Genomic DNA, 10,862 nt, shown 5'->3' on the forward strand with positions numbered 1-10,862 from the left:
GAGTAGATGTGAAGGAGATGGTATAGCCTGCTAAGCCTAAAATATTTCTACCTGGCCCTTTATGGAAGTCTGCTGGCCCCTGATCTAGAGGGCAGGGTCTGGGGCGGGGTTCTCCACCTTCCACAGCACTCAGCAGTTGCAGGGGCAGCTGTGTACCCAGTGCAAAGAGCCCGAGGGATCTCCCTGGTGGTCCAGTGGTTAAGAATCCACTTCCAATGCAGGGGACTCGGTTCAAGGGGAACTAAGATCCCACATGCCTTGGGGCAACTAAGCCCACGCAAAGCGATGAAAGAGCCACGAAAGATCCCGCGTGCCGCGAGCAAGACCCGACACAGCCAAAAATAAATACATTAATTAATTAATTAAAAAAGAAAGAAAGAAAGAGAAAAGAGCCCAAGTTTTGGCAGCACAAACATCCCAGGCCGGCCCCTCACTAGTCGTGTGGCCTCGAGCGAGTTACAGCCATCCTCTCGGTTTTAGTCTCTTCCTCTCTAAAATGGGGACGCTGGCCACTTCAGGGAAAGAGAAAGATGACACACGCAAAGCAAGCATTCCACTGCCTGGCACACAGCAGGCAACCCGCTGGTACAGGCTGGATAAAGGATAGCAATTTCAATCATTTTTCTCTTGGACTGGTTGCATTATACTCGTAACAACTGTCATATATTTACACCCTAAAAAGAAATTAAGTCCAATGAAACGTCTTAGCGACAGCTGTGTATTAATATTGGTCAGTAGGCAAAAGGGTAGTGGGGAAGAAAACAGGTCTTTCTACCACTATGACCTGAAAGCACTGTCTGGTTTTTAAGGGCAACTTAATTTCCCTTCCCTCCTGTGGCCCCATCTTTTGACAATTTCTGGCATTAACACTGCTACCAGAAGACTAAGCAGAAGGGAGACAAAAACCTCAAACCAGTTGTATATACTTAAAACTTGGTATGGGGGTAGATTAAAAACTGAACCTATTGACATCAACAGAGTTTTTAAGGACCTACATATCAGTCCAATTCAAAGGGTAGTTAGTCCGAACAAGCAGAATCTGCATCACAGGGAGCATATTAGACGTGCAGGTCCTCAGGCCCACCCACCCCAGTCTGACTGTTTCAGAAGAATCTGCATTAACAAGAGCCAGGTGATTCCATGCAATCAGCCTTTACAAGTGCCGATCGGGTATCATTTACCCACGCTTTCCCCACTCCCCCACCACTAATAAACAGGGATGGTTAGATCCATTTTTAATTGAAGGAGTTACTCACTCCTACACGTGAGTCACTCAAAATATAAGCTTTCACAGAAAGCTCTCTTTCTCAAGAAGCGTCCAACCCAGGGAGAGAACCCGAGTGTGTCGTCTAAGTGCCACGGGGCTTGAGACGCAAGAAACAGCGCAACTGATTTGGGGAAACAGATTAGCTGGAGTCACCTGAAGAGGCTGGAGGCTATGTGAAACATAGGTGAGGAGCCTTGAAGACAAGCTAAGGCATGACAAGCGGCTGGGGGGTCACCCGGGGGGTCAGCCGGGGGTCCCGGGTCTAGAGGCAGGGAGACCGGGAGAGGAGTCTGGACACGAGGCAACCAGAGAGCAAACCAGTGCAGGAGAAAGGACATGCAGAGGATGCAAGAGGCATTTCGAACAAAGATTTAATGACAAATTAGAACGGGGGCCTGCCACCAAAGGTACAGACAACAAAAGAAAAAACAGACAAATCTGGGCTTCATGAAAAATTTAAAACTGTATGCATCAAGACATTACCAACAGAGTAAAAAGGCAACCCAGAGAATGGGAGAAAATATTTGCAAATCACGTATCTGATAAAGGATTAATATCCAGAATACAGAGAGAACTCCTAAAACTCAACAACAACAAAAAACAAACAACCCAATTCAAACATGGGCAAATGACTTGGAATAAACGTCTCTTCAAAGAAGATATACAAGTGACCAATAAGCACATGAAAAGATGCCCAACATCGCTAATCATTTGGGAAATGCAAATCAAAACTACAATGAGATATCACCTCACACCCAGCAGGATGGCTATTATCAAAAAATAAATAAATAAAAATAACAAACTAGGATATGGAGAAATTGGGACCCTTGTGCCCTGTTTGTGGGAATGTAAAATGGTATCACTGCTATGGAAAAACAGTATGGCAGTTGCTCAAAAAAGTAAAAATAGAATTACTGTATGATCCAGCAATTCCACTTCTGGGTATATCCTAAAAGAACTGAAAACAGGACCTCAAAGAAATATTTGTACACCCATTTTCATAGCAGCATTATTCATAAGAGGGAAAAAAAATTAGAATGGGAGCCCAGAAAGGTAAATTTAAAATGATCCCAAATGTTCTGATTTTTAGAAGATGTACACTTGAGTATTTAGAGGTGACCGTCACCATGTCTGCTACTAACTTACCAATGGCTCAGGAGGAAACATATTCGCATACTCTCACACACACAGATAAAGCAAACTTGGCAGAAGGTTAACTGCTGACTCATGATGGTTGGTAATTAGTAATCACTGGCCTAGTCGTCCAACTTTTCAGTATGTTTGAAATTTTTTCATAATAAAAAGTTGGGAAAAGGAATTTTTAAAATTCCATAGATTTGGGGTGGGGAGGGCAGTTACACGTGAGAAGTCTGAGGCTCTAGATGACAGGACAGGGCTAGCAAGTAAGCAGTTGGGAACGTGCTATGGACGTGGAAGTCGTGTAAATGCAGGTACCAGCTGCACTGCAGGAGCCGATGAGAGCACTGAAGAAAAGACAGGAGGAGAGGAGAATCTCTGAGAGAGGTAAGGGGAAAAAAGGTAAAAGAGAGAAAAATTCACTACATAGTGGAACCCAATGGAAGAAAGGTTCCCGTAGGAGGGTGATGGACCGTATTAACAAGGCTGGCAGGTCAAAAGGACAGGAACTGAGAAAAAATCAGTGAGTACAATGACCAGGAATTCACTAGTCCTTTGTGACCTTCCGAAGAGCTGTTCACACCCAGTGGTGTGAGGCCAGAAGGAGAAAGGCTTGGGGTGTGCCAGCCACAAGGAAATGGAGACACACACCCCTTCTCATCACGGGGTGCTGGGGTGCCCCCCAAAGCACACCGGGGTGGGCGAGATGCTCTTTCTTCCTCATCTTGAAGGTGATATCATCAGCCTTCAGGGCCCTCGAACTCCCTTAAGTAATTAAACAGAGCAGACAAGTATGAGGATGCTTTCAACATGGAGAATGTCATGTCCTGATGCTGCCAGAAGCCACACAAGAGACACAGATGTGTGTGTGTCCGTACTCCTTCCCACCTGCACTTACGGGGGGCCAGCAAGGGCAGTCCCGTGGATACGCCTGTCAGGACAGCTTCACTAGCCCTCATCACACAGCATCTCCCACAAAAAGGATCAAAATTAAAACAAGGAGGAAGAACCTCATCAGAGCTGCGGAGTGTGAAAGACCAGCTCTCTGCTTGCAGGATGCAAATGAAGAACACGCTTAAGACTGCAGGAAATCTCTCCAGGAGCTGGGGGGTTTCATTTTAATGTTGAATAGGATTGACTGCTTTTTCTTTTTTTTCTTTTTTTAAAGCACTACTCAGTTAAACTTTTTTAACTGCTCAGATTGTCATAGTTAGAATGAATTTTTACCAGATATAGTTATGCTATCAATTTAAACCAGAAGTGACCTGGTAAGTGTCTTACTCCTTTGACCTCGTTGCAGAAAATAAAATGTGTCCGTCTCTCAAAATATGCAAACCAAAAACCCCTCAACCAGTCAACTGGATTTAACCCAAAAAGGACATGCATTCCAGCACTCACTGCCTAGCTGAATACTTCTGAACAATGTATCATTTGCCTCAATGTTTAAATCATAAAAAGTTTTTCACAGTCCTGCTTCAGAAGAACACAGTATACCTGTGGACAAAACTGACCAAAAGATCCATTCAACACAGTCAGCCTGCACTGAAGGACATGAATTCCTCAACCGCAGAGAGCAGCTGAAGAGCAAAACAAGGGCAAATAAGCTTGGAGTAGATAAGTGCAGACCGTTACCCATTAACATGATTCAGTTCTATTCTGAACTACAAAAAATTCCAGTAAGCGTTTTGCTCTTCCCTGTCCGTAACCACACGTCAGGTGGTTCCTAATAAAGCCCCCTGAGGCTGGCGGAAATGTCAGCAAGAGAAGCAATTCTGAACGTGTGTCCCTGCTCAGTAAGAGCTGCCACTGTGGACGCAGCAGCATGAAAACCTCGACTTTCTCAGGGCTTAGCATCGAGCCGCCAGGCCAGTGAAGCCTCAGGGAGGAGCTACAGTTAAAAACACCAAACAGCTAGTAAATACAAGTGACAGCATCTTGTAAACCGAAAAGCACTTTGTAAACGGTCCTGATGGCCATTTCCCCCTTTTGAGCACCCTCCCACCCCGATCCAGAAGCAGCCTAAGCTCTGGGCCGCCAACTCCGAAAGTTCTTTCAATCGGAACAGAAGCACGGATTATGTCTTCCAAGGGTTAAGGCTTTTTAAAAGAGAACCCACTCATCATTGAAATCGCCCTAAATTCAACTCCGAGGGGACCACAGGGTCAGCTAACACTGATCACGGGTCCAGCATTGTTGTGATGGCAATTCACGTCACACACTATACCTGCACCCCTCTTGTAAAGTACTGGCCCCACAGATGTTCCACTGGAGTCCATGAGGCCCCCGGGTAAAACAGTAAAAAAGAGAAAAAGTTCCTTTCAATAGGACAGGAAAATGACAAAGAAAAAAGTAGGAATACCAGTGATGTGGGGATAGGGAAAGCACTAAAAGACCTTCAATGTCCTAAAGCAAAAACAGGTGGGGAGCAGAGTCCGCCGGGAAACTGACAGGAGAAGGGACTGGGACCGAGCGGAATTCAGCCTCTCTCCCAGGCGTCCTTCCGAACCTGAACCTGACTCGTGACTCAGCATTCCCAGCCAGAGGGTGACAACAGCAGCAGGAGAGGGGGCACGAGGTCAAGCTGGATTTCCTAACACCAATCTTTTCTAAGACAACACAGAAAGACCAGTTACTCAGACTTGCTCTGCTGCGGGAGATGCAGGCGGGGAATCAGACTTACAAAGGTTCCTTACACTCAACATCTAGGGGTGTTCACAGATTCTCCGGAAATGAAATGTGTTTTCTGACCATGATTTTGATAACGACCGAGGGGCTAGGGAATGACCACTGTAGAAGAGAAGCGCCCTGTAGCGCCAACATGGTGTTGCTCCCACACTCCTGCTCCCAGCCGCGATCGCCCCCCTCGCGGCCACGGGTCCACCGTCCACCCATCCCAGTGCCCTGCCTTTCTCCTCACCTGTGCTTCCCTCCTACTCCACTATGACTTCTAAGTGTGCAAAGACTGGATGATTAATGCCAACCACAGGGTTTGTGACTCATGTTTGATTAGGGAACTCGATATAGTAACGACCTATGAATCCTCAGATGACAGCAAACTATATTTACGTCCATTTGTATTTGGGTTCCTCCACTTATTAGCAGTGTGACATTGGACAAGTTACTCAACTTCTCTGTTCCTCAGTTTCCTCCTCTGAAATACAGGGATAATAAGAGTACCTAATTCACAGGGGTACTGTAAGCATTAAGTGAGCAATACACATAAGTGCCCAGCACATAGTACCACAATGATGAGAAGAACAAACCTTATGTAATCCTTAAGTACAAAAGCAATACTCTGCCATCCCTATAATTCATAATCTCATTACCTGTCTTTTGGGAATTTCAAAAGATGCCTCCTAGATTCTGGAAGATATACATAACATACATACATACATACATACATACATACATACATACGTATTCATACCCTCCCCCTCCTGGAGGTTGGTGGACTTCCGCAGACGTTACTTTAAACGTGCACTACTGAATTTCTTATAAAGTAACAGAGGAGTGAAGATCATGAGTATTTATAGAAGAGGCTTAATAAAGAAATCAAATCTATAATCCACCAGATCACAAGCAACAACATCATCAAATAGGAATTCCTACACCCCTGGAACAATCCCCTGTGGTGCACCTTTTGCTTCTCTTTCGAGTGGCATTGCCCTATGACACGTGGACGTGATCTCCTGAAGGGACGGGGCTGGCTCTGCCTGATGGACATCAGGATGGTGTCTGCTAATAGCCAAGTGGCTGCTACGGGCACCACCTGGCTACACTTTGGGTTATTCCACCTGTGCAGGCTCATTTCAGGGGCTAGAAAGACAGACCTCGTATTTTATTGCAGAGAGACAAAATGAGGCAGTGACAAGGCCAAGGTCATTCAGAGTAGGTGACAGACAGGAAGAGCACCCAAGGGTTTTGACTTCCAATCACAGGACACAAACACACGCCCTTCATCTGGTGAAAGTGCCCCTGAGTCAGGTGGCGAGCCAGACAGAGGCACCACGAAGGCACTGAGGCCTAGGAGTTAGAAACCAGAAGCCAAGGGACGAAGACTAAAATCACAGAACAACGGTGAGATGCCACAAGCGCTGTGATCCTACCTGAATAAAATGTAATTAGATGCACTTAGTCCTGCATCTTGGTTAACCTTACATCACTAAGAACAACTGCTTTTAATGGGCCCAGCACCTGGACAAGCGAGGCAAGCAAACTTCTCATGCTGTGATGCTACACTTAAATAGCTTTCCCCATGGAAATGATGGCCTGAGTAGGAGCCAAAAATAGACTGAAAAGCCAATTCCTGACATCAGGGATGCTACACACACACACACACACACACACACACACACAACATCTCACAAAAGCAGGATGATCATGAACAGACAGCTTTAATTTAGAGACATTAAATTTCAAACCAGGCGAGACGCTGAAAGTTGCGGCAACTGAGAGCAAAAGACAACGCACAAGAGATGGGAAAGCAAAGGAAAGCTAAAGCAGTGTAAACAGGAAGGCCCTAAACCTGGACAGACAGCAGTTAGCTCTCTTCCTTATAGGGGCCACTCTGTCCAACCATCTCACACGGAGACCAGAAAGACCCACCATGTCTAGCCAATGCTCAAGAAGGGGAAGAGGCCATCGGCATTTGGCTTTACTCCAAAAATTTACTCAAAGGATGACCACTGATGGGGATGGGGCAAATCTCCGCATAGGAGACCCGTGGCCAAATGGGAAAAGTTTCAAGTAGATAAATCAGCTACCATACTGAAGGGGTCAGGAGCTCAAGGAAAGGAAGGAGCTCAAACTGTGTGCTTCTTTTAAGTCCTAAAGAAGCTTAACTTTGGCTGCTTGAAGCTTCAGGAGCTGGACCATAAATTCCAGTTTCTAGGAAGAACTACTTATTTTATTTCTGCTGATAATTTTCATGGTAGTGGCCAGGAGGGGGTAGGACTTGTTGGCCAGCCTCTTCATCTCTCTCTCTGAATTTTCTGAATTTGTTCATTAAAAACTTAAAAGAAATCAAGAGACTAAGATTACTCACTGTCACCGTACTAACATGAAAGCTGCAAAAACACTCCACAGCCTACTAAACAATCCACACTAACAGGACACTATTTATAATATGCCAATAGGTGGCAGCTTTAAAAAGAAATAAGTTTCCCAAGATTGTCACTATATGATTCTATCAATAATTGGGTTCTCAAATCTCATAACCAGATTAGTGGTGGATCAGGAATCAGAACCTAAATGTTCAGTCTCGGTCTAATGGTCTTTCCTTTACAGCACACCATCACATCAATGGATTTATAAGGAGTGCGAGGTGAGAAGGAAAATCTTCCTAAACCACAATGCTGCAAGGCCCCAGGACCCACCCCATCACCCTAGTGGGTGGTCAGGAGCAAAGCAAGAGAGACATTCAGCTGACCAGGGTCATCTGTGCCTACGGCTCAGGGTAATGGAGAGGTACCTATCAGGTATAAACTCGCCTCTCCCTCCCAAATAAGCTTATTCTCAAATCCTAAAAGCAGCAGTGGGTCCTGCCATCCATGAATAGACACTACATGTCACCACTTCCTAGAATTCTTATATCCCTTAGCTTCTGCCAAGCTCAGAAGCTGCAGAAACTACAATGGCAAAGAAAACATCACCACTGGAGCCACGATGGATTTCAACAAATTCAAAGCAAGTCAAGAGGGCAGCTTCAAAATATATCCAAGCTGGCGCCTTAAAGCTATTTTCTACTAAATTCCAAGATAGGTATTTTAAGTCAAACTTCGTATAATTACACATGGTGGGGGGAGACAGACTGAACATAACTGTAAACAAAGTTAACCACCAGTGTCAAGATGAACAGGAACAACAACTGATAAACATGGCAGCTCCCGGCAATGAGCTAGGCCTGCCTCCCTGAGTCCCAGGGCAGGAGGCCATGACAGAGTAAAACGAGTTCCGTTCCAGAAGTCATAAACCTTTAGAGAAGATGGTTAGGGCAAAACATTTTTTAAGAACCCACGGGAAAACGCTAGCAACCATTTGCTAGTGTGACAATGCACGAACACAGCGTAAAGAGCAAAAATCTTCTCTTCCCAACACGGCAATACTGAGGGTAATTTTTAAGAAGCATTCTGCTGCAGAAAGTAATCTTTTCCGCATACTTTTGCATGAACTTACCATTTTCTCTCTGAGTCAGAGAAACCACCGCCTGATTTGTATTTCTCTGAGGGGAAGCCAGGGGTCCTGCGTGCAGATTTCTGTGTCTGTGGATGCCCGTGCACTGGCCAGGAAAAAGACCTTGCTGGTATCAGCAGTCACTTCTGCCACTAGGAAATGGGTCACAGGCTCTTCCTGGGAGTGAGGCCTTTTTCCCCGCCTGAGCTGTCATCACAGACCCCTTGTGCAGGTCACCTTTGTCACCCAGGGTGTGAGAAACCCAGATTAACTTCTAAAGTGCCCTCCCCTGAAATCACACCACTCAACATCCCAGGCAGCTAAACCAGCTCAGGCCTGATTCCTGCTTCGAAATGTTTTCTTGAAGGAGAGAAGGAGGAGGAGATGAAGAAGGGGTGAAAAATACAGGGGGCGTGTGTGTCTGTCTGAATCACTGATAGGAATTCACACTCAAGAAAACAAGTCATGAAAACCACCAAACCAACCTTGGTTCACAGTTTCAGGTTATGACGATGAATGCTTTTTGCAGTTTTTTAAAACTGCAATATTCACCAACATCATAGGGGAGTCTGACGTTTCCTTAATGGCCTCAGGTTAAAAAAAAAAAACCTTCAGGTTTCCAAATGGGTGGCTCTCCTCCATCCATGGTTCTACAGTATTTTTTTTTTCAAGAAGTCCAACTGTACTTAAGAGTCATCAATGCCAGTCAGCAGCTGTCACATCCCTCCCTGCTCCCCCACTACTATTAATATCACGGCTCTGATTGTTAATGATTTACTCAAAGTTCCCTGCAGCAATTAAAACGAGGCAACAAGGTAAAACACAAAGGAGTTGGTTTTCTTCACCCATAATAACGCATTCTGTAATCTAGTGAACTTCTTGGGGTTTTATGTCGGCCGCGATTTTCACCTCTATCTTTGTTTTGGAATGCCACAACCCCTCCCTGCACGGACCGGACCGGCACGGCCTTCCTTTCTGGATGCACAATGCAGCATGTAGCTCCTTGGGGGTCAGCAAAACGCCGCACCGGTGTAAAGCCGAGCGTGCCCGAGAGCCCCAGGAGTTCCCCCCGCTAGAGTGGGTCCACATAAACGATCTTGAGGCCGACACCGCAGCCTAGTACGGCTTGGAAGTCCTCCGCGTGCGGAAGCCCGGGGCCCGGTGGCCCAGGGCTAGTGCAATGACTTTGCACCGGAGCGTCCCCTCCGCTGAGGCTTGTCCTCCCACCTCGGCCCACTGCAGTTGCACCATTCCGGGCAGCGCCCCGCACATCTCCCCTCCTACCCTACGGCTCTAGCAGCCAACTCGGTCCTCCGTCGGCCCCCGGGCCCGGCCCCCGCCCGCCGGCCCGCCGGCCCGCCGCCCAGCCGCACCTTGGTCTCCTTCACGTGCTGCTTGACGCCCTCCGGGTACCACTGGACGCGCACGTAGCCGCGGCGCAGCGGGCTGGCCCGGCCCTCCTCGTGGCCCGCGCCCCCCGCCTCGGAGCAGCCCGAGCTCCCGCGGCCCTCCTCCTCGCCCTCCGAGTCCGAGTCCTCGCCGTGGATGAGTCGCACCAGCCCGAAGTGCACCGAGCCGCGGTAACGGCCCGACACCAGGTCGTGAGAGAACAGCAGCCGCTGCGAGCCGGCTTCGGGACCGGAGTCCGAGGACGGCCCGGAGGCCGAGTCCGGGGCGGGCGCCGGCGCCGGGGCCGGGGCGGGGGCTGCGTCCGGGGCCGAGGTCTCGTCCGGGGCCGTGTCCGGGACCTGGGCGGGAGCCGGGACTGCGGGCGCGGGTGCTGCGGGATCCGCCATAACTGCTCTGCGCGAGTCTCGGGCGGCGGCGGCGGCAGCGGCGGCGGCAGCAGCAACGGCAGCAGCGGCGGCGGCGAAAGAGGCGCGGGCAGGCGGGGCCAGCCGGCGCCGGGGGCGGAACCACGGCGCGCTGACGTGACCTTACGTGCCGTCGTCGTCAGGAAACCGAGATGCGGTTGCTAGGGGCTACCGCCTTGTCGCTAGGGGACGCTGGAGAGTCTGCCTGGGGCGGTGGGCGAGGTGGGAAAGGATGAACTCCACGAGGGCGGGCGGGGCCAGAGGGGATAAAAGTAGAGGGAGCGGGCAGGGGTGGGGACCCAGGAGGAGGAAGTAGTGTGGTCACCGAGGAAAAGGGGAGTGGCCGAGGTGGGACGGAGGATGGTCCGAAGAGTGTCAACAACACTTCATGAGCTCCCCTGGCGTCTCCAATCTAGTCATAGGCACTGAGAGGGATACAGAAAGAACAAGATACAGTCTCTGTCCTCTAGGTG

The 10,862-nt window shown here is 48.4% G+C and overlaps 1 protein-coding gene across 2 annotated transcripts in view; it reads right to left on the reverse strand.

Annotated features, from left to right (window-relative positions):
- UBE2O (ubiquitin conjugating enzyme E2 O) overlaps positions 1-10,448 on the reverse strand; it is a 56,759-nt gene extending 46,311 nt beyond the window's left edge. For both annotated transcript variants that reach the window (XM_068531108.1, XM_068531106.1), the window contains exon 1: positions 9,949-10,448. In XM_068531108.1, coding sequence (XP_068387209.1) covers positions 9,949-10,371 — 423 coding nt within the window. In that variant the 5' untranslated portion in view covers positions 10,372-10,448. The remainder of the gene's footprint in view (positions 1-9,948) is intronic.
- Between the last annotated feature and the right edge of the window lie 414 nt (positions 10,449-10,862).

This window comes from Eschrichtius robustus, chromosome 20, assembly GCF_028021215.1.
Source record: "Eschrichtius robustus isolate mEscRob2 chromosome 20, mEscRob2.pri, whole genome shotgun sequence".
Lineage (NCBI taxonomy): Eukaryota > Metazoa > Chordata > Mammalia > Artiodactyla > Eschrichtiidae > Eschrichtius > Eschrichtius robustus.